This window comes from Sapajus apella, unplaced genomic scaffold (assembly GCF_009761245.1).
Source record: "Sapajus apella isolate SASKATOON/1434 unplaced genomic scaffold, GSC_monkey_1.0 scaffold98, whole genome shotgun sequence".
NCBI classification, from domain to species: Eukaryota; Metazoa; Chordata; class Mammalia; order Primates; family Cebidae; genus Sapajus; species Sapajus apella.
Window position 1 is genome coordinate 6,977,503 of NW_022437038.1, and position 24,256 is coordinate 7,001,758.

Consider the following 24,256-nt stretch of genomic DNA (forward strand, 5'->3'; position numbering starts at 1 on the left):
AAGAGGAAGAGGGAGAGAGAACGGAAGTATTGCTTTATTGCCCAGGCTAGAATGAAGTCTAAAAATGGGTATTGAAAACCTCTTTTATACCAATAATTGTGCTTAATAATGGAGACAGGAAAAATATGAGGGAAGAAAATAACAAACTAGCAGCCAACCAATATTTCATTTAAACCTGTGAGTAGGTGTGATGTGGTGCTACTAAGAGTGTATATTTTGTGTATTTAAAGTGGAGAGTTCTATAAATGTTTATTAAATTCACTTGTTCCGGATCTGAGTTCAAGTCCTGGATATCCTTGTTAATTTTCTGTCTCGTTGATCTGTCTAATACTGACGTTGAAGTGTCCCACTATTATTGTGTGGGAGTCTAAGTCTCTTTATAAGTCTTATGTATCTGGGTGTTCCTGTATTGGGTGTGTATATATTTAGGATCATTAGCTCTTCTTGTTGCATTGATCCTTTTACTGTTATGTAATGTCCTTCTTTGCCTCTTTTGATCTTTGTTGCTTTAAAGTCTATTTTATCAGAGGTGAGAATTGCAACTCCTGCTTTTTATTTATTTATTTATTTTTTGCTCTCCATTTGGTCGGTAAATCTTTCTCCATCCCTTTGTTTTGAGTCTTTGTGTATTCTTGCATGTGAGATGGGTCTGGATGCAGCATACTGATGGGTTTTGGCTGTGTCGTTTGATTGGGGGATTTAGTCGATTTTAATTTAGGATTAATAATAATATATATGAGTTTAATACTGCCATTTGATGTTAGCTGGCTGTTTTGCCCATTAGTTGATGTAAATTCTTCATTATGTTGATGCTCTTTACTTTTTGGTTTATTTTTGGAAAGGCTGATACTGGTTGTTCCTTTCTATGTGTAGTGGTTCTTTCAGAAGCTCTTGTAAAGCAGGCCTGGTGGTGATGAAATCTCTGAGTACTTGCTTGTTCACAAAAGATTTTATTTTTCCTTCGCTTATGAAGCTTAGCTTGGCAGGATATGAAATTCTGGGTTGAAAGTTCTTTTCTTTAAGGATGTTGAATATTGGCCCCCATTCTCTTCTGGCTTGTAGGGTCTCTGCTGTGAGTCTGATAGGCTTCCCTTTATGGGTAACCTGACCTTTCTCTCTGGCTGCCCTTAGTATTTTCTCCTTCATTTCAACCCTGGTGAATCTGACGATTATGTGCCTTGAGGTTGGTCTTCTTGAGGAATATCTTTGTGGTGTTCTCTGTATTACCTGGAGTTGAATATTGTCCTGCCTTGCTAGGTTGGGAAAGTTTTCCTGAATAATATCCTGAAGACTATTTTCCAGCTTGGATTCATTCTCTTCATCACATTCAGGTACACCTATCAAACGTGGATTAGGTCTTTTCACATAGTCCCATATTTCTTGGAGACTTTGCTCATTCCTTTTAATCCTTTTTTCTCTAATCTTGTCTTCTTGTTTTATTTCATTAAGTTGGTCTTCGACCTCTGATATTCTTTCTTCTGCTTGATCAATTCGGCTGTTAAAACTTGTGCATACTTCGTGAATTTAAATCTGTACATTTTTTTTTTTTTGAGACAGTGCACTGAGCCATTGCACCCATCCTAAATCTCTACATCTTTAATATTTTGTGTGATGAAATGGCAAGTACAAACACAGTGCTGTATACTAAAGTACAGTGGTTATTCTGAGGAAAAGCATTTGTGTGATTGAGTTGCGGGTCAAACTAGCTCCCCCCCCTTTTTTTTTTTTTTTTTTTTTTGAGACGGAGTCTCCCTCTGCCCAGGTTAGAGTGCAATGGCTCGATCTCTGCTTTCTGCCTCCTGGGTTCAAGCGATTCTCCTGCCTCAGTCTCCTGAGTAGCTGGGACTACAGGTGCGTGCCACCATGCCAGGCTAAGTATTTTTAGTAGAGACGCAGTTTCACCATGTTGGCCAGGCAGGTCTCGAACTCCTGACCTGAGGTGATACGCCTGCCTTGGCCTCCCAAATGTTGGGATTACATGTGAGAGCCATCGTGCCTGGCCACCATTTTAATTTAAAAGAATGACTGACGGCTGGGCGCAGTGGTTCATGCCTGTAATCCCCACACTTTGGGAGGCTGAGGTGGGCTGGTCATGAGGTCAACAGATAGAGACCATCCTGGCCAACATAGTGAAACCCTGTCTCTACTAAAAATACAAAAATTAACCAGGCATGGTGGCAGGTGCCTGTAGTCCCAGCTACTCCAGAGGTTGAGGCAGGAGAATCACTTGAACCCAGGAGGTGGAGGTTACGGTGAGCCAAGATCACGCCACTGCACTCCAGCCTGGAGGACAGAGTGAGACTCTGTCTCAAAAAAAAAAAAGTTTCAAGATGAGATTTGGGTGGAAAAAGAAAAAAAGAGTGGAAAAAATAAAAGGAATGACTGACGTATGAACCATAATTATTCAGACTTGAGTATTTGGAAGGTGTTTTCTTGAAAATGAACAAAACAAACCTGTTATGTCAAAGAAAACAACTGGCAGTATCTGTTGCTAGTGATAAAATTTGAGCATTCAAGTGAAAAATTGAAGATTGGAAAATTCGTTTCTGCCACTATGAGCCGGACGGCTTTCAGATACCTGAAAGACTTTTCTAATGATTAGTGATGGTATTAATGATGTGATTTTTAGTTATCATTATAATGACATGTGTCAGCATTTGGAAGGTCAGTATAACTCAGTGCGCCATTATTTTCCAGATTAACAAGTATGATGTTCTAAATTCATACATGGATAAAAGATCCATTCAAAGTACAAGATACATCAATGAATTTTAATGGAACAGAGTACAGAGCTTTAACTGCGAGTGTTTCAGATTCTACATTGCAGCTAACCCTTAAGAAACTGCCACTTGTCAAGTTTTGGTGTAGTATCAAAGAGTAATACCCACAGTTTTCTGAAAAGGCTTTTAAAAATGTTCCTACCTTTTCCAACTACATATTGGTATGAGGCTGGATTTTGTTAATATTAAAACATAAGATTGAAGATTGATCTTCAATCAAAACAACAGAATTGATGCTGCAACACAGAATCCAACTGTATTCTTTTAGGTCAGGGACATTAAAAAGATTTGTATGGCCGGACACAGTGGCTCATGCCTGTAATCCCAGCACTTTGGGAGGCTGAGGTGGGTGGATCATGAGGTCAGGAGTTCCAGACCAGCCTGGCCAAGATGGTGAAACCCCATCTCTACTAAAAATACAAAAATTAGCCAGGTGTGGTGGTGGGTGCCTGTAATCCCAGCTACTCGGGAAGCTGAGGCAGAGAATTGCTTCAATCCAGGAGGTGGAGGTTGCAGTGAGCTGAGATCGTGCCACTGTACTCTAGCCTGGGAGACAGAGTAAACTCTGTCTCAAAAAAAAAAAAAAAAAAATTGTAGAAATGGGCTAGGCGTGGTGGCTCATGCCTATAATCCCAGCACTTTGGGGGGCTGAGGTGGGCCGATCACTTGAGCTCAGGAGTTCGAGACCAACTTGGACAACATGGTGAAACCCCATCTCTACAAAATATACAAAAATTAGCTGGGTGTGGTAGTATGCATCTATAGTTTCAGCTACTTGGGAGGAGGCTGAGGCAGGAGGATTGCTTGAGCCCAGGAATAGGAGTTTGCAGTGAGCTGAGATCATGCCATTGCATTCCAGCCTAGTGAGACCCTGTCTTTACTTAAAAAAAAAAAAAAAAAAAATACATAAACCACAAAATGCTGGGGGGAAGTGGTTTGCACCTGTAGTCCTGCCTGACTACTTGGGAGTCTGGGGTGGGAAGATCACTTGAGCTTGGGAGTTGGAGGCAGCTGTGGGTTGTTATGGTGCCATTGCATTTCAGCATGGGTGACAGAGCAAGAACCTGTCTCAAAAAAATAAATTCTCAGTATTATTTGCAACATGGTGAGTATTTACAGACATAATCCAGATAAACAAAAGCTCTTTGCGGTCCTCTAATATATATATGTATTTTTTTTTTTTTTTTTTTTGAGACAGAGTTTCGCTCTTGTTGCCCAGGCTAGAGTACAATGGCGTGATCTCAGTTCTCAGCAACCTCCACCTCCAGGGTTCAAGCGATTCTTCTGCCTGAGCCTCCTGAGTAGCTGGGATTACAGGTGCCCACCACCATGCCTGACTAATTTTTCTGTATTTTTAGTAGAGATGGGGTTTCCCCATGATGGCCAGGCTGATCTTTAACTCCTGTCCTCAGGTGATCCACCTGCCTTGGGCTCCCCAAAGTGCTGTGATTATAGGTGTGAGCCACCGTGCCTGGCCAAGGGGTCATCTAATTTTTTTTTTTTTTGAGATGGAATCTTGCTTTGTCGCCTTTCCCGGCTGAGAATTAGTTTATTTACCTTGGTAATGATTACTGATACAGTAAAAATAAATTCAGATATCTTATTTTCAGATATTCTAAATGAGTTTTCTTTTTTCCAAGTGTTCTCTATCCTCCTTTTTTTTTTGATTGACCCTAGTTTTTTTCCTATTCTTGTTTGGAAGTCACATACTCTGTGACTCTTCTTCAAAGTTTATTCGTACCTACTTAACATGCATACTTAAAGTCTAAAGGTGACTGACATCTTTACCTTTATCTTATATGATACAAAGACCTTAAGATGCTTTAACTCTGTTTTTCATTTTCTTTTTTTCTCTCCCTGTCATATGGTACTGAAGAATGCTTTAACTCTCATCACACTGCTCCTGGCTTATATGCTGCTGTTGGCTGCTTTTAGTTCTAGCTTGTTTTTCTCCATCCCTTTACACACACACAAACAGAGTAGATTTTTTCTTTTTTTTTTTTTGAGATGGGGTTTCACTCCTATTGCCCAGGCTGAAGTACAATGGCGTGATCTTGGCTCACTGCAACCTCCGCCTGCTGGGTTCAAGTGATGCTCCTGCCTCAGCCTCCCGAGTAGCTGGGATTACAGGCATGCACCACCACACCCGGCTAATTTTGTATTTTTAGTAGAGATGGGATTTCTCCATTTGGTCAGGCTGGTCTCAAGCTCCTGGCCTCGTGATCCGCCTGCCTTGGCCTCCCAAAGTACTGGGATTACAGGCATGAGCCACCATGCCCGGCCTCTGAAACCATTTCTTTTCTTTTTTTTTTTTTTTTTAAGACGGGGTTTCATCATGTTGGTCAGGCTGGTCTTGAACTCCCGACCTCAGATGATCCGCCCGCCTTGGCCTCCAAAGTGCTTGGATTACTTGGTGGTGGCGTGAGCCACCACCCCTGGCCTTTTTTTCTCTCTCTCTTTTTTTTTAAATTTACTTATTTTTTTGGAAACCATTTTTAAGCACAGAAGAAGCAATATGGAATATGCTGTACTTTAGACCTTGAAGTTTAGAGTCATGACTACAAAAATGCAAATTTGTTTAAAGAAATTCTTTGCTTTTGTTGCTTTCTCTAGTACCATTAAATACTTTATTTTTTCACTTGCCTATTATTTAGAGAGGGTGTTGGCAAATTTTTCTAAAAGGGACAGGTAGTAAATATTCTGGGCCTGAGAATATTGTCTTTGTTGCAGCTATTCAACTCTGCTGGTGTGGTGTGCAAGCAGCTGTAGACAATAAGTGAATGAATGAGTGTGCCTGTGTCCTAGTAAAACTTTACTTACAAAAACAGGTAGACCATAGTTTCCTGACCCCTGGTCTAGCATAAGACCTCAACAGGTGGACACTGAAAATGAAATGGTATAAGGGAATCAATCATTCAATAATTTAATTAGCAAATTGAGTGCATGCTGTTTGCCAAACTGAAGACCAAGCTGTTAATTAAATTCTTGTATATATACTCACTGGAATATGAAGCATCATTGAAAATGATAATTTTGGAGACTAAACAACATGGGAAAATGATTTTAAATAGGAAATCAGGATAAAAGTTTCAAGTTTATGTCTTAATAAGTATAAGCCAAGCTCAGTGGCTCATGCCTGTAATCCTCACACTTTACGAGGCTGAGTCAGGAGAATCACTCGAGGCCAGGAGTTAGAGACTAGCCTGGGCAACATAGTGAGACCTTGTCTCTGCTAACTAACAATACATACATACATAAAAATATTGAAAGAAATAACAAAAATTCATGTAATTCTTTCAATATTTGTATGAATTTAGTAACTACATACATACAAATATTGAAAGTAATGCATGAATTTTTGTTAGGTAGAAGGATGATAGGTAATTCTGTTTTTCAGATTGTCTGCAATATCTTTACACTCCAAAAATAACTAAAAAATGACCTAATGGGATGTTGATTAAAACTATTGTTTTTTAAAATCACTATATAATAGGAAAAAGAGATGCTTTGTAAAACTATTGTTCAGTGAAGTCCTGAAGGTTTTTTTACTTAATCAGCATAAGATTGACATTTGAGGAAAATGTGTTACCTCTGTGTTCAAGACATGTTATCATTTCTCTTAAATTTTTTATGTTTTAACAGTGCCCTTATGTTTGCCATTTGTTATATTTACTTACCAAAAAAGAGAATGGTGAGTATTTTCATTACAGTTATATTACACTTTGTGGAGTTTGCATTTGTATTGGCCTTTTTAAAGTTAAAATTACTATTAGCATTAGTTATATGACAAAATTCATTTTGTGGAAATTGATTTTTAGTACTTTAAGAGCATCTGCTTAATGGCTTAACTGAACAGTGTGCTTATTTTTTTGATACATTGTAAGAAAAAAACTGTATGAATTGCATGATGGTTAAATATAACTAGTTTCTTTTTATTCTGAACCCAAATTCATACTACCTCTTTCCTTTATGTTTTCTAGTCAAACCATTTCGTGTGAGAAAACTGCTTGATCTTCAGGCCAAAATGGTGAGTACTGAAAAGACCTAAGACCTGCCAAGGTACTATGTGCCAGGTACAGAGCCAGACTTTGCGAATACAAAATCAAATAACTCGTTATCTTTTTTTTCTTTTTTTTTTTGAGACGGAGTTTCACTCTTGTTACCCAGGCTGGAGTGCAATGGCGCGATCTTGGCTCATGCAACCTCCGCCTCCTGGGTTCAGGCAATTCTCCTGCCTCAACCTCCTGAGTAGCTGGGATTACAGGCACGCGCCACCATGCCCAGCTAATGTTTTGTATTTTTAGTAGAGACGAGGTTTCACCATGTTGACCAGGATGGTCTCGATCTCTTGACCTCGTGATCCACCCGCCTCGGCCTCCCAAAGTGCTGGGATTACAGGCGTGAGCCACCGCGCCCGGCCTTTTTTTTTTTTTTTTTGACACAGGGTCTCACTCTGTTGCCCATACTGGAGTGCAGGGGAACGATCTTGGCTTACTGCATCCTCTGCCTCCCAGGTTCAAGTGATTCTCCTGTTACAGCCTCTCGAGTAGCTGGGATGATAGGCACGTGCCACCACATCCGGCTAACTTTCGTATTTTTTGGTAGAGATAGTGTTTCAGTATGTTGGCCAGGCTGGTCTGGAACTCCTGGCCTCAAGTGATCCACCTGCCTTGGCCTCCCAAAGTGCTGGGATTACAGGCGTGAGCCACTGACACAGGCCCAGGAAAGCATTTTAAGACATTATCTTCTGGATGCTTAAACTTCAATATATTCTCTGACTAGTTATCTCTAGTCCTTTACAGCTCTCTTGCATTGTTATTTTCACTTTACCTGCCAGGTAACAGAAGTCTGTGAAGCTTTGGGTGTGAAACATTAGGAAGTAATAGTGGCCATGCCTAACTGGAGCCTTCATGACCTGCCTACAGGCATTTATTGAGTGAAAGACGCAAACACAGAACACATTTGTGCTTCTCCAATGTGAGGTCTTCTCTTAGTGCAGTTCAATGATTATTCTTTTTTTATAGCCTTCTGTTTTAGTTCCATGGGCACAATTATTTTTTCTTAGTTCTCTGAAGATATTAATGGTAATGTTTTTGTCCAATTTGAATTTTATTTCACATTAGTAGAAATTATGAAAAAGATGTACCTTTTCCCATGTTACAGCAAAACATTTCAATGGAATAAGAAAATTCTTACCGTAATAAAAGATCTTGCTGGGTGGGCACGGTGGCTCACGCCTGTAATCCCAGCACTTTGGGAGCCTGAGGCAGGTGGATCACAAGGTCAGGAGTTAGAGACCATCCTGCCCAATGTGGTGAAACCCTGTCTCTACTAAAAATACAAAAAACAGCTGGGCGTGGTTGTGGGCACCCGTAATCCCAGCTACTTGGGAGGCTGAGGCAGGACAATCGATTGAACCCGGGAGGTGGAGGTTGTGATGAGCTGAGATTCCTTCATTGCACTCCAGCCTGGGTTATAGGGCAGGACTTTTGTCTCAAAAAAAAAAAAGATCTTGCTGATTTGTATTAGCTGAAACACAGTGTATGCACAGTGTATGTTCAAGTTAAAAAATGATTTTTTAGATGATTGTCTGAAAATCCAAAAGACACTAAATGTATGGTTTCATTACTAACACTCTGTAAGTACATTACTAAGTTATTCCATTATCAATACCCATTTAAAAAGATGGATGCATAACATTGTTTTGATTAGCTAAATTTTGATGAGTTTGGGCAACTCCAATAATATACCAAGAAGGCATAGCCATGTGCGTATGTAACCTAACATGCCTGATAGTAACAGGCATAGTCAGTTCCCATATGTGAGGAAATACACTGGATGTGTGAATTTCTGATACCTGCAAAGGCATATATCCCATCTATCCCCATCCGTGCCCCATAACTCCCAATCTATGAAGGAAACAAAACCACAAAAATTGCCTTTCTGGTGGCAGGCATGAATAGTAGGAAGTGAGGCAGGCATGTTATTTTCCTACATACACTAGGCCCTGTCCAGAGCAATCTTTGGAACAAGAAGGGAGAATTAGGTGTTTTGTTTTTTTTTCCTGACATTACCCTAGGCTTGTCAGTCAAGAGAATTAGGTCTTATCTTAAGGGTTGATGAGGATGGTTTCTGGGATTCTCCCTCTATCAGGCATGAGCCTGTGTGTATGCACCTTGGGCTGTGATATTTTTCTGTTTCAAGCTTTGTCTCTGTTTTCTCATAGTTTATGTTTTTAGTTTGTTTGGTCTGTCTTTAATGGTACTTTTTATTTTGTTTTTCTTTTTTTTTTCAATTTTTTTTTTCTAATAGTACTTTTTAAATTTAAATTTTATTTTAATTTGTTTAAGAGACAGGGGTCTCACTTTGTCACCCAGACTGGAGTGCAGTGGCATGATCATGGCTCACTGCCACTGTGATTTCCTGGGCTCAAGTGATCCTCCCACCTCAGCCTCCAGAGTAGCTGGGACTACAGGCATGCACCACCATGCCTGGCTGATTTTTTAATTTTTTTGTAGAGACAGGGTCTCCCTATGTCACCCATGCTGGTCTTGAACTCTTAGACTCACGCAGTCCATCCACCTTGGCCTCCCACAGTGCTGGGATTACAGGTGTGTACCACTGTACCTGGCCCGTCTTTCCTGGTAGTTTTTCTCAAATGCTTGGTAAAGTTTATTCATATTTAAGAGTAAAGTAGTAGCACAATGATTGGAAACTTGTGTGCATGAGCAAGACATGTTCATTGTAGGATCTTGATGTTTCATTGAGGATCCTCCCAGAGGACTATGTCAATTTTCTCAGCAGAATTCTCCTGTTTCCTATCTTACAGGGTTGCATAGTTGCACATAATCAATTTTGTGTGTGTGTGTGTGTGTGTGATTTATTATATGAGGAATTGGCTCATTTAATTATGGTGGTTGGTTATTCCAAAATCTACAGGATGGGCCAGCAGACTGGAGATCCAATGTTCCAGTTTGAGTTCAGTAGCAGTCTACTACAGAACCAGAAAGAACTGCTGTTGCAGATGAAGTCTGAAGGCAGTCTGTTGGACATTTTCTTCTTAATTAGGGGCCTCTTCTATTCAGGCCTTCAACTGATTGGATGAGACCTATCCACATCATAGAGGGCAATCAATTTGCTTTACTCAAAGTCTGCTGATTTAAATGTTAATCATATCCAAAAATCCCTCACAGAAACACCCAGAATAATGTTTGTCCAAATATCTGGGCAGCCTGTGGACCAGCCAAAGCAACACTTAAAATTAACCATCTGATATGGTTTGGCTGTCTCTCCACCCAAATCTCATCTTGAATTATAATTCCCATAATCCCCACATGTCATGGGAGGGACCTGATGGGAGGTAATTGAATCATGGGGGGGGGTTTCCTCCATGCTATTCTTGTGATAGTGAGAGGCTTCTGGCTTCTCTCTGCTCTCATTCTTTTCCTTCCTGCCATCATCTGAAGAAGGATGTGTTTGCTTCCCCTTCCATTATGATTGTAAGTTTCCTGAGGCCTCCCTAGCCATGCAGAACTGTGAGTCAGTTAAACCTCTTTCCTTTATGAATTACCCAGTCTCGGGCAGTTCTTTATAGCAGTGTTAGAGTGGGCTAATACATCATTATGGGGTGTAAATTTGGCTACTGGCACTCTGAGACCTAAGCAGTAGAAAGGGGTGAGAAATGGTCTTGTTATCCTCCCTTGGCTATGCCTGGTTGTATCTGAGTCCAGCTTCATTTTCAGAGAGTAAAGCCTAATGTCTTTCCAATATAGTGAAGGAATTTGGAGTTCTAACTGCTTCTTATGTAGCCTTTCATGCAATACTCCAGTTTTCTGTTCCTCTGGAATCCTCACTTTTTAGAGATATCTGTTCCCTCAAATCTTGATCCTTTCTGGGAGTTGTCAAACATGAATCTGATTTTTTTTGAGGCTTTTTCTGTTGATACCTTATATTTTATTTTATCTGTTCTGCTGACTTGGTTACTATTTGCCCATCTTCATTCTAGGTTCCAAAATTTTGTTTAGATTTTTCATTTGCTGTTGTCTCCTCTCTTGTTCTCTTTGAACTTGTGCTTTGCTTTATCCCCTTTTTATTCCTCATTCATTCATTCATTCATTTATTTATTTATTTATTGGAAATGGAATCTCGCTCCATCACCCAGGCTGGAGTGCAGTGATATGATCTCAGCTCAGTGTGACCTCTGCCTCCCAGGTTCAAGCCATTCTCCTGCCTCAGCCTCCTGAGTAGCAGGGACTACAGGTGTGCACCACCATGCCCAGCCTAATTTTTGTATTTTTAGTAGAGTCAGGATTTCACCATGTTGGCCAGGCTGGTCTCGAACTCCTGAGCTCAAGTGATCCACGCATTTCGGCCTTCCAAAGTGCTGGGATCACAGGTGTGACCAGCCACGCCCAGCTACCTTTTTCATTCTTTTACTGTCTTTTAAATGGGGCTTTAGGAGAACCCCAAATTAATCATGTGTTCAATATGCCATTTTGAACTGGAAATCTCCCCCTCCCCTTTTTTAGCATTAACTTTTTAACAAGAAAAATAGTTATAATTAACTAGACTATACATTATAAAGGCCTCAGCACTACCAAGCATTCTATAAAAAGCATTCTGGCTCAAAACAAACACTCTGATACCCATGGATAACGGGTGTACAGAGGTTAGAAGATATTTTCAACGTAGATAAACTGGACCAATTTAGTTTTGTTTTAATAAATTTAATTTCAAGAAGCTGTTATAAAATAGAAATATTAGGCCGGGCGCAGTGGCTCACACCTATAATCCCAGCACTTTGGGAGGCCGAGGCGGGCAGATCATGAGGTCAAGAGATTAAGACCATCCTCGCCAACATGGTGAAACCCCGTGTCTACTAAAAATACAAAAATTAGCTGGGTGTGGTGGCATGTGCCTGTAGTACCAGCTACTTAGGAGGCTGAGGCAGGAGAATTGCTTGAACCCGGGAGGTGGAGGTTGCAGTGAGCCGAGATCACGCTGCTGCACTCCAGTCGGGTGCCTGGCAACGGAGCAAGACTCTGTCTCAAAAAAAAAAAAAAGTTATATTTCTAAGCCTCATTTGCTGACTTACTTTTTACAGTATTTGATTCAATGAAATTTTAGTATAATAAAACAATTCAGTTACTTTCTTAGAATTCATTTTAGTGGTGTTCTTTCTCTGGATAGCCAGATGTATAAAACAGGTATGTAGCAGTAATGACTTCTTTCATTGTGAAATTAGTGCTTTTGTTAAGACTTAAGACTTGTTTCAGTTGCTGCTTGACTATGGCATACCAACTGTAATTTCCTAGATAATCTTCCAAGAATTATGATAATCAGGTATTACCTTCTCTTTTGGTCCTATCCCTTTGATGTCTAAATCAAGGACAAGTAAACTTTGAGTTCTGAGTATGCTACTAGTGAAAATAAGCTATGCTGTGCTAGTAAGTATAACTGGTAAGTCTAAACATAGGAAGAGAAGAGAGAAAACAGAAGGTAGAAGTAAAGTCAAAAAAGGTCTTAAGAGAGAAGATCACAGTTTGGAGAGGGTTGTTTTATGGTGGTTGACTTGAATGCCTGGCTACTCATTTTTTTGATTTTTGATAGCATCTTTCCATAGATATATCTCATAGTGAAATTATGGTCTCAATATACTTTTTTTCCTTCTTATTGGTATTTGTTTCCTCAGTTTCTTAATAGCCACAGAATTGAAGATGAAAAATTTATTTTTATTTCAGGGAATGCAGCCTCATCTCCAGGCTTTGTTGTTGCTGTATAAGTTCTTTGCCCCTGCTCTGATTTCTGTATCTTTGCCTGTAAGGAAGAAGGTAAGGGATTAAGGAGAGAGAAATCATATTGACATTGAAATATATTATTTTTGGTAAGGTTAACTTACAGATTTCAACTGAAATATTTATAGCCTACTATTTTACTATCTAGTATTGTGGTACTGTTTTGGGGAAGTTTTTTTAGGGATTGGCATTTTGTGTTAATCCTATTTAGTGTATTTAATAGATTGCTGATGAGAAAAAAACAACTTTAAATGTATTTGTATGGGTGTAAAGGATTTCATAATATATTTTCAATTAATAAGAGTTTTAGACTTTATGTTGCTCCAATTTATGGGTGCCTACTCTCTTGTACTTTATATCCAAATTTATAGATCTATTTTAAGAATTCAGAGAATCTTTGGAAGACGGCTCTGCTTGCCGTGAAGCAAAGAAACCAGGGACCTTCTCCAGAACCTCTGAAATTGATGTTAGGTCCAGCTAATGTTCGTCCTCTAAAAAGAGTAAGTATCTAAAGCCCAAATAACTTGCATGACTTTCTTTTATTAAATCCAAATAATAACCATTCATATCTTAGAGGAGATTATAGATATTTAAATTCATATCAGTTACCCAGGATTCTGTGTAACCATATTCAGATTCCTTTAATTGAAACACCTTAACAGCTGCTTTTATATTTATGGTTTGTAGTCTATTTAGTCCATCAGTAGATTGTTTTATTTTCTTTTTTTTGTTTGTTTTTTTGGTTTGTTTTTTTTATTGTTTTCTTTCTTTAGAAGTGGAATTCTCTCTCAGTTATACCAGTGCTCAATTCCAGTAGCTGCACTAAAGAATGTGGAAAAAAAGAAATGAGTCTTTCTGATTGTCTGAATAGAAGTAGATCATTTCCACTAGAACAGCTTCAAAGCTTCCCCCAACTTTTACAGAACATCCATTGCTTAGAGGTATGTGACTGGAACATATGCTTCTTTGCATTTTCTTTTTGAACTTCATGGCCTTTTTTTTTTGTTTTTTTGAAACAGTGTCATATTCTGTCACCCAGGCAGTGGTATAATCATGGCTCACTGCTGCCTTCAACTCCTGGGCTTATGTGATCCTCCCATCTCAGCCTTCTAACTAGCTGGGATTATAGATGTGCATCACCACGCCTGGCTAATTTTTAAAAAAAAATTTATATCAGGCTGGGCACGGTGGCTCACGCTGGTTATCCCAGTACTTTGGGAGGCTGAGGTGGGCAGATCACTTGAGGTCAGGAGCTCAAGACAGGCCTGACCAACATGGTGAAACCCCATCTTTAAAAAGAAAAAAAAAAAAGTAAAAAAAGAAAAATACAAAAATTAGCTGGGTGTGGTGGTGCGTGCCTATAGTCCCAGCTACTCAGGAGGCTGAGGCATGAGAATCGTTTGAACCTGGGAGACAGAGGTTGCAGTGAGCCAAGATTGTGCCACTGCTCTCCAGCCTGGGTGACAGAGTGAGACTCCGTTTTAAAAAAATTATTTAAGCCGGACGTGGTGGCTCATGCCTGTAATCCAGCACTTTGGGAGGCCAAGGCAGGTGGATCATGAGGTCAAGAGATAGAGACCATCCTGGCCGACACAGTGAAACCCCGTCTCTACTAAAATACAAAAGTTAGCTGGGCGTGGTGGCATGCACCTGTAGTCCCAGCCACTTGGGAGGCTGAGGCAGGATAATTGCTTGAACTCAGGAGGCGGAGGTGGAAGTGAGCTGAGATCATGCCACTGCACTCCAGCCTGGCGTATGGCGACAGAGCAAGACTCTGTCTCAAAACAAAAAAAAAATTTAAAAAATATGTTGCCCAGGCTGGTCTCAAACTCCTGGGCTCAAGTGATCTTCCTGCCTCGGCCTCCCAAAGTGTTGGGATTATAGACATGAGCCATCATGCCAAGCCTGTTTTTGTTATATATTTTCTATATGATGATTCCCTTATCCACTTTTAATTGTTGATAATTGTTACTTAATTGTTGATCGATTGTTCTGTCATTGCAGCTGCCTTCTCAGATGGGCTCAGTGCTAAACAACTCTCTGCTGCTTCACTATATTAATTGTGTCAGAGATGAGCCTGTCTTGCTGAGGTTTTATTACTGGTTGAGTCAAACATTACAAGAAGGTAAGAATTGAGTGAGGATGGAACAAGATAGTTTACAAATTGGGTTTCTTTTATAGGGGTGCCAAATCCTAGACAAGAGGAGCCTTCATATGTTGTAATTATGTCGCTGGTAATCATATATTTAAAGCATGAATGTTTATGTTGTTGTAATTTTAAGGCAGTAAGAAGGGAGAGAGATTTTGTTAAAGAAACACTGCTGGATGGCCACCAAAACTCAATGAGGTGTTCTACTTTGGTGACTATTGTAATCCAAGGATTCTTCATCTTTGTATGTCCAGAAACTTGCTGTTAAGCCCCCAGAGTCTTCCGTTAATGGTAATGAAACTCAGAGGAAACTAATGTATAAGCCAGAACGTCAGCTTATTATAAAATTAATTATTTCTGGTAAGCAAGATGGTCATATCTGCCAACTAGAATATTCCCTCTGTGCTATCAGCATATATGGGAGCCAAATTTGTCATTAGAAGGTTTCTTAATTATAGAATTAAAGGAAAGGGCAGTGAGAAGTGTTTCATCCAGGCCAGAGTAAAGCCTGAGCATTCATTCCTCCAATGGTGAGGGATGGTGGGGAGGAGAGGGTATATTTCTCTGGACATAGTATTTCTTTCGACCAAATTGTTTCTTTACTGGATAAGCAACTCCTGACTCTTCTGATGGTTAAAGTTACTTTTAGTTGGTTCCAGGCCAATTCTCCTTCTTGTACTCTGAAACTTTTAAACAGAATATGATACAGTTTTTTAAAATTTCCACTTACTAAATTTCTATCACTCTTACATTATACCCAGCCTACCCTAACTGAAGTTTAGGGTATTCTAAAACTTTCAATTCAGATGTTTATACTTTCTTGGATTTACTATGTGATATAAAGCTTACCATATTCATTATACGTGGATTTTCTCCATTTATTTTTTTTCACTGTAAACTTTTCCCTGTATTACCAAGTTGTTGAGGAACATCTCACTATCACCTCCATGTATCTGTTCTAGTCTACATCATGAGTTAGCTAGGATGTATGAAACTTAATGGCTTTTTTACTTTGTCACTTGTTTGTTACTTTAGTGATAATTATTTTTTGTGTACTTTTTTATTGTGGTACAACTAGATGCTTATATTTACTGTTTTTGCTCTAGAATGTATTTGGTACAAGGTGAATAATTATGAACATGGAAAAGAATTTACCAATTTCCTGGATACTATCATCAGGGCAGAGTGCTTCTTACAAGTAAGCTTTCACATGCTTCTTCTACACTCCATCACTCTTTACTAAAGTTTATTTAGATATCCATGGAAAACCTTTTCTTGGCTGGGTGCGGTGGCTTGTGCCTGTAATCTTAGCACTTCGGCGGCTGAGGTGGGTGGATCGCTTGAGCCCAAGAGTTCAAGACTAGCTTGGGCAACATGGCAAAACTCCATCTCTATAAAGAATAGAAAAATTAGCCAGGCGTGGTGGCATGTGTCCGTAGTCCCAGCTACTCAGGAGGATGAGGTAGGAGGATCACTTGAGCTCAGGAGGTCGAGGCTGCAGTGAGCCATAATTGTGCCACTGCACTGCAGCCTGGGTGACAGAGTGAGATCCTGTTTCAAAAACAAACAAACAAAAGCCCCCTTTTTTAGTACCTGATATCTTTTGTAAACAATATTTGTTCAATTTGAAACTCATTATAAATAGAGCTGAGTTGGACTTTTATCTTTGCACTGTTGGATTTGAAGAAAGAATATGTTATATTATGCAAATAAAAGGGAAAATCCTGTAATTAGAGAGCAAATTGAAGATGTAATTAAATATATGCAGTTAATTGAATTAGCCAGTAATGAAATTTCATAGGGTCACTACTTATATTCTTTTTTCCTTTTTTTTTTTATAAAGAGATGGGGTGTCATCATGTTGGACAGGCTGGTCTCGAACTCCTGACCTCAGGTGATCCACCCATCTTGGCCTCCCAAAGTGCTGGGATTACAGGCGTGAGCTGCTGTGCCTGGCCTCCACTACTTATATTCTTATAATCAACATTTTTCAAGCATCAAATATGTTCCAGCCAATGGACAATTTGGTCTGGGTAACCCTGAGTTGTATTTTAAGCTGCAGCTTAGGTATTAGCACCATCAAGAAGCCTTCATTTATTGCCCCAATGTAGGTTAGCATCTTCTTCTGTGTGCTCCCGTGGCTCCCTGTGTTTACTTCTATCGTGACACTTTTGACACCCATTTTTCCGCACATTATGAGCTCCCAGCAGGCAGAAAATATGTCTAACTTTTCTTCATGTATAGATGTTCAGCTTGATTGATAAATATTTGTGGAATAATTCTTTGTTTTTTTTTGAGACAAGGTCTTGCTCTGTTGCCCAGGCTAGAGTGCACTGGCACAATCATGGCTTACTATAGCCTGATTCTCCCCCTTTGGTCTAGTAGCTAGAACTACAGGTGTGCACCACCATTCCTGGCTAGTTTTTTTTTTTTTTTTTTTTTTTTTTTTCATTTTTTTTGTAAAAATGGGGGTTTGCCACATTGCCCAGGCTGGTCTCGAACTCCTGGGCTTAAACATTCCTTCTGCCTTGGCCTCCCAAAGTGCTGAGATTACAGGCTTGAGCCACCACACCCAGCCCAAGTTTTAGGGATTTGGTGTGAAACCATTTAATTGGAAGTTGGGTGCAGACGATGGTAGTGAGGATAGCAATTTAGGTTGACGTTTATGTTTCCTACTTGGGAAGATGGATGGCACTCACTGAGGAAAGGAATATAGGAGGAGCAGGCTTGGAAGGAAAGATGTTTCAAAACTTAAGAGATGCCTATGGGACATCAAAGCAGTTATGTCTAGTATGCAGTAAAATAAGGAGTCTAGAGCTCAGGAATGAGATTTGGGCTAGAGATACAGATTTAGGACCCCTCATGTTAAAAGTGGTGGTTTTAGCTGTTATATGGATGAGATTGTCCAGATAATTCATGTCATGAAATGAAGGTCTTAGGATAGAGTCCTGGTGCATGTTACTATGTAAGGCTTAGGTGACAAAGGAGAAAAGGGAATTCCCAGATCCTCACTCTGGTGGAAATATAAGCAACCTAGACATTAAGCCTCTAAGGATGGAGGTGCTCAGAGTAGGGATTTGGTCTATGACCTCCAATGAACTTCTGGCCCTGTTACATAATAACTTTGTATACATTTTATTGACTGTTCAAATTACTGCATGTACCCCAAGATAATAAATTTTATTTAAAAAAAATTCTATAACTCTTAACCTTCTTTCCAATTGATGAAGTTTTATAGGATTTGAGAAGCATTTGATAAAGATGGTAATGTGTGCAAATACTGATCTTCTCATCCTTTTTCTGAGGAAGTCTGTCACCTAACCTAAGGCTTTTAATATATTGGTGACAAAAAATTAGTCTAAGAGTGAAGCAACTATAGCATAAAATAAACTGGTTGTTTAGAGCGTTAATTTTATGACTGAAGAGTTCCATATAGGGATTTACTATTAACTTGTGTTACAGGAGGGGTTTTATTCTTGTGAAGCGTTCCTGTATAAGAGCCTTCCTCTCTGGGATGGCCTCTGTTGTCGGTCACAGTTCCTTCAGCTTGTGAGCTGGATTCCTTTTAGTAGCTTCTCTGGTATGTATCATGAAAATTTGGAGTCATTTAATTCAATTGTGCTATGATTGAAAATATTTTGAATAACTTTTTTTTTAATTCCCAGAGGTGAAACCACTTCTTTTTGACCGTCTAGCACAGCTCTTCTTTACATCAACCATTTATTTTAAGGTAACAAAAATTTGCCTTGCTTAGATTCCATAGGATGTATTATTCTATTGCTAGTAGTACACAATTCCAAACTGATATTACAGCAATGGTTTTATAACAGGATTTTCTTGGACCTGGGCGTTGAGGTGCTGCATCACTTAACTCAATGTTAATGCATAGAATGTTCCTTTTTTAAGGCTATATTGCATATAGTTTTCCTGACCTGTTTCCACTTGTAGCAAATGACATAGTAAACAAACAAGTGGCAAATGCATACTAATAAAAACAAGCTGAGAAATAGTTTGATTGTTGTGGTTTATATTTTTGTAGATACATTTATTCATTTTACAAATATTTTTTGAGCACCTACTATATACCCTCTTGACACTGGGAATACAGTCGTGATCAAAGCAAACAAAACTCCCCATGACATTCATATTTTATATTTATAATAATAGTTGTTTTCTGCTAATAAAATTGTTCCAACCTTATGTATGTTACTATTATGGGGTGGTCTCCAAGAAGACCAATATGGCTTCCAGAAGTTCTACCTGAATGAGTTTGAGAGCCACCTTCTTTTTGTTTTGTTTTGTTTTGTTTTGTTTTGTTTTGAGACAGAGTCTTGCTCTGTTGCCTGGCTGGAGTGCAGTGGTGCGATCTTGGCTCACTGCAGCCAACCTTCACCTCCCAGGTTCAAGCGATTCTCCTCATCTCAGCCTCCCTAGTAGCTGGGACTACAGGTGCACACCACCACACCCAGCTGTTTTGTATTTTTTTTCCATCTACCTCAAACTTCAAAGTTTTGTATTTTTAGTAGAGACAAGGTTTCACCATGTTGGCCAGGATGGTCTCAAACTCTTGACTTTGTGATCCTCCTGCCTCAGCCTCCCAAGGTGCTGGAATTACAGGCGTGAGCCACTGTGCCTGGATGAGAACCACTTTCTTATAGAATTCCTATCCTAAAAGAGGGACAATTAAGTAATGTTTCTTTTATAACTTTTTTTTTTTTTAACCTTAAATCACTTACTGTTGACCACATTGACAGCAAACATGTTATTCTGGTTAGTGTTTGTCATAATTGAATGGCACTTGATTAATTTCTGTCATATTAACTTGGATTTGAGGTCTGTTTATGTTAATTGTAATTTATATATCCTGACCAATATCATCATTCACGTGGCATCCGCACCAGTTCTCCCAGCTAATAAATTTTCAGAGACTTCAGTTTGAATTTTTTTTTTTTTTTTTTGCAATTCTCTCTCAATCTTCTGATTGGATTATTTGTTTCTTTTCTTATTCTTCCATGCTAAAAAGCTGTTTAAACATTAGGCTGGACCATAGGAAATTGCCATTTTTTGTAGGTCAAAGATGGTTAATGATTGGCAGTTAGCTGTGGTTCAATCTAATGTGCATATACACATTCATACACACGTACATTTGAGAGGGAGAGGGTTGGGGAGAGGAAGGAAGGAAGGAAGTGAAGGAGGGAGGGAGGGAGGGAGGGAGGGAGGGAACAGACAGTAGGCTAAGTACAGAACTCAGGGGAATGCACACAGTATTTAATTCTCAAGCCAAGAAGGAGGACAGTGTGAAGGAATCTTAAGAAGAAATTGCCAGAGGTATAAAAAGAACCAGGAGAATAATAGTTCCAAGGAAACAATGGGAATATAGAATATCAAAAAGGAATGAAGGAATAATATTGCCAGGTATCCCGGGAAGGTCCAGAAAGATAAGGACAAAAAAAAGTTTCTTTTAGAATTGACAATACAGAGGTTTTGGTTTCCTTTGTGAGTAGTGCCAGTGGAGTGTGGAGGTAGAAGTCAGATTGTGTGGGTTGAGGAGTAAGTGAAAAGTCAAGACAGTGAGTATAGAATATGTTTTAAAATGTTTGACCAAAAAAAAGTTGTAGAGAGGAGCTATAGGGGGCTGTGAACCAGGGGAAGTTGTTTGTTTGTTGCCTCTAAAATGAGATAAACATGAGTGTGTTTGTAGATGGAGTTGAAGGAGCCAGTGGAGAAGAGGCAGAAGTTGAAAATGGAGAAAAGATTGGGGATAATTGATGGTACAAAGTTTCAGAAGAAATATGAAGGTATTGGGTTAAAACTAGGTAGGGAGATTTACTTGAATGGGTGGTTAGGAATTGGGAGGCACCATTTATCCTCTAAGACTGGGGAGAGGATGCATGGATAGGTGGTAGATATATTTATAAAGTTAGAAGAAAGGGCAAGACATTGAAGTTCTTTGTGCCTAAGAATGTTAAATTTCTCTAAATGAGAAGCATGCTTGACAGAATAAAATTAAGTAGGTCACTCCAGGAGGGCATTAACTGTTTAAAACAGCCAGTGAGTATAAAGAGCTGGTTAAAGACAAGTAAAAGGATTATTGAGTGTCATTAAGGACCCAGCAGAAGTTGGCAATCATAAATTTGGAATGGTGCCAATCTTTGCAGTTGTGTGTTTTTCTTCCACTTAGATATTGGAGAAGAGAAAGCAAATTATGAGATTGAATCAGTTTGGGTTTTGCTGGTTGAATGGAGCACAAGAGAGTTGTGATCAGCTGTGGTCTAGTCTAGATAGGAAAATAAAGCCAGGAGAAAGCTGAGAAACCTGAAAAAGGAGGTTAAAAGTTAAGGAATTGGCCAGGTGTGGTGGCTGACACCTGTAATCCCAGCATTTTGGGAGACCAACACAGGTGGATCATTTGAGGTCAGGGGTTTGATACCAGCCTGGCCAACATGGTGAAGCCCCATCTCTACTAAAAATACAAAAATTACCCGGGTGTGGTGGTGCACGCCTGTAATCCCAGCTACTCGGGAGGCTGAGGCAGGAGAATCACTTGAACCCGGGAGGTGGAGGTTGTAGTGAGCCGAGATTGCACCATTGCACTCCAGTCTGGCTGATAGAACAAGACTCCATCTCAAAAAAAAAAGGGGAATTAAGGGACTGAGTATCTCTGATGTTGAGAAACAAGAGTAACTATATTGGAGTTGAGTCTGTAAGAAAGCTGGAATAGGAAGTTATAACAAAGAAAAAACAATAAATTTTTGTGTGGTTCAGTTCCGGTTATGACAGAATAGTATGTGGCTGTGGGAGTAGGTAACTAAGGTGGAATGAAGGTGAAGGTTATTTGATTCAAAGTCAACGAACCGTGAAGCTGAAATGTTGGGAAGATCATTTGCATGGACACTGCTGTAACTGAGGTATTGGCAAGATATGATGCAGAGTTCCAACGTCCTCAATGAATCTTGATGAGTTTCCAAGTGATAGACAGCAAAGATATGAGAAGATAAAAAAAAAATAGAGGGTAGTGTAGCTAGATAGTATGAATAAAGGAGAAAGGGTTTACATAAGGAAGGAGGAATAATGGTTTGGAAATAGGGTTGAAGATAGCTTTTATGTTGTGTTCAGAAAAGCAAGGGATAGTCAAACTCATGAGAAAAACTGTAGCAAAATGCAATCAGAAAAGTGTCTTTGATCTTAGCCTAACAAATTCAGCTTTTAGTAGTAGTTTGGCTAATGAGGTTCTTTCTGTAGCTCACAGATTATTTGTAAACATACTTAAACAAGGCAGTTTTTTTCTGTGGCACCTGATTAAATAGAAGATGCATTTGATTTCTGTATATTATCATTTCTTCTTTTTGAGATGGAATCTCGCTGTGTCACCCAAGCTAGAGTGCAGCGGCATGATCTCAGCTTACTGCAACCTCAGCCTAGCAGGTTCAAGTGATTCTCCTGCCTCAGTCTCCTGAGTAGCTGGGATTAAAAATGCCTGCTACCACGCCCGGCCAATTTTTTGTAGTTTTTAGTAGAGACGGTGTTTTGCCATGTTGGCCAGGCTGGTCACGAACTCCTGACCCGAGATGATCCACCCACCTCAGCCTCCCAGAGTGCTGGGATTACAAGTGTGAGCCACTACACCTGGCCTGTGTTATCTATTAAATTAAATCTGATTTCCTTCTTAAAGTAGGATTTATTTTTCATTTTATATTTATCTTCTCAAAGAAGGGGCTTATATTCTGTTCCACATTAGCAGTGGGAAGCTTGGTATAGGGCAGTGCTTACATCTAGTTGTTAAGGTGGAATATGGAAATGTATTCAGAGGAAGCAGTGACCTGGTTTGTTGGTGGAGAGCTAGGATATGATTAAGGTAAGAAGACAGAGAAATCGTACTTTGTAGAACATGAAGGTATACGTTTAGGTTACCACAGAACAGAGGTTCTGGATACTGCAATTGAGAGATTTGGAAAGGACAGGATCAATGAAAGGGGACAAGCAGAGAGACAAGGAAGAAAAAGTGACTAAACGGGCTTACATATTGGGAGGTGACAGGAATGTGAAATATGGTAGAATTAGCTAAACATGAGTTTCTGAGGCCTGTAGTAACTAGTTATTGCCTTATTGTATAGCTTGATTACCCAGCCTAGTCTAATAAATGAATAGTATTTTTAATGTCTATTAAAATATTTTCATATTTTCAGTGTGTTTTGTTTGGTCCTGGTCAGTTATGCCTATCAGCAAACAACTTCTTTTCATCGAAGAATTTTTTTTTTTTTTGAGATGGAGTTTCGCTCTTTGTTGCCCAGGCTGGAGTGCAATGGCGTAATCTTGGCTCACCACAACCTCTGCTTCCCGGGTTCAAGCGAGTCTCCTGCCTCAGCCTCCTGAGTAGCTGGGATTATGGGCATGTGCCGCCACATCTGGCTAATTTTGTATTTTTAGTAGAGACGGGGTTTCTCCATGTTGGTCAGGCTGGTCTCAAACTCCCGACCTCAGGTGATCTGCCTGCCTCAGCCTCCCAAAGTGTTGGGATTATAGGCGTGAGCCATTGTGCCCGATCTCATTGAAGAATTTTGTATGGGAAAGACCCCATAAATCTACACAAATGTTGTTACATTTGTTTTGGAATGTTAATTTTTCAATTAACATTCTTATTGATTTATGATTTTCCATATACTTGCAAACATAGTAGACATAAATTTAAAAATCAGAATACGTAATTAACATAAAAATCAAAATACGTGATTAAAAATCAGAATACGTAATAATTTTCGTATTTCCTCATAGTCATCATAATGTTGTTAATAGTGGCACCATAGTCCTTACCACCATAATTTATTTAGTAATTTATTATTATTTCTCTCTCTCCTTTTTAGAGACAGGATCTTGTTCTATTGCCCAGGCTGGAGTGCAGTGGCATGATCATAGCTCACTGTAACCTTGAACTCCTGGGCTCACGGGATTCTCCCACCTCAGCCTCCCAAGTAGCTGAGACTACAGGCATGTGCCACCAAACCTGGCTAATTAAAAAAAATTTTTTTTGAGACAGAGTCTCGCTCTATCGCCAGGCTGGAGTGCAGTAGTGCAATCTTGGCTCACTTCAACCTCTGCCTCACGGGTTCAAGCAATTCTCCTGCCTCAGCCTTCCGAGTAGCTGGGACTACAGCGTGCGCTACTATGCCCAGCTAATTTTTGTATTTTTATAGAGTTGTGGTTTCACCATGTTGGCCAGGATGGTCTCGATCTCTTGACCTCATGATCCACCCACCTCGGCCTCCCAAAATGCTGGGATTACAGGTGTTATCCGCTGCCCCCGTCCTAAAATTTTTTTTAGAGACAAGGTCTTGCTATGTTGCCCAGGCTGGTCTCGAACTTCTGGCTTCCAATGATCCTCCCACCTCAGCCTCCCAAAGTGTTGGGATTACAGGCATGAGCCACTATACCTGGCCTCTATTATTTCTAATTTGTCTCTTTTGTCAAATAACAGTCTTGAGCATCTTCATTTTATATATATATTTTAAACTTCTTCCCTTGGCATACCTATATAG

At 39.6% G+C, this 24,256-nt stretch overlaps 1 protein-coding gene across 4 annotated transcripts in view; it reads left to right on the top strand.

The window, feature by feature from the left end:
- The window catches only part of CENPI (centromere protein I), a 72,432-nt gene that overhangs the window by 11,586 nt on the left and 36,590 nt on the right, over positions 1-24,256 (top strand). For all 4 annotated transcript variants that reach the window (XM_032257791.1, XM_032257793.1, XM_032257792.1 and 1 more), the window contains 9 exons: positions 6,423-6,471; positions 6,761-6,807; positions 12,521-12,610; positions 12,946-13,074; positions 13,348-13,515; positions 14,579-14,699; positions 15,830-15,921; positions 18,186-18,303; positions 18,389-18,453. In XM_032257791.1, the coding sequence (XP_032113682.1) occupies positions 6,423-6,471; positions 6,761-6,807; positions 12,521-12,610; positions 12,946-13,074; positions 13,348-13,515; positions 14,579-14,699; positions 15,830-15,921; positions 18,186-18,303; positions 18,389-18,453 (879 nt within the window). The remainder of the gene's footprint in view (positions 1-6,422; positions 6,472-6,760; positions 6,808-12,520; positions 12,611-12,945; positions 13,075-13,347; positions 13,516-14,578; positions 14,700-15,829; positions 15,922-18,185; positions 18,304-18,388; positions 18,454-24,256) is intronic.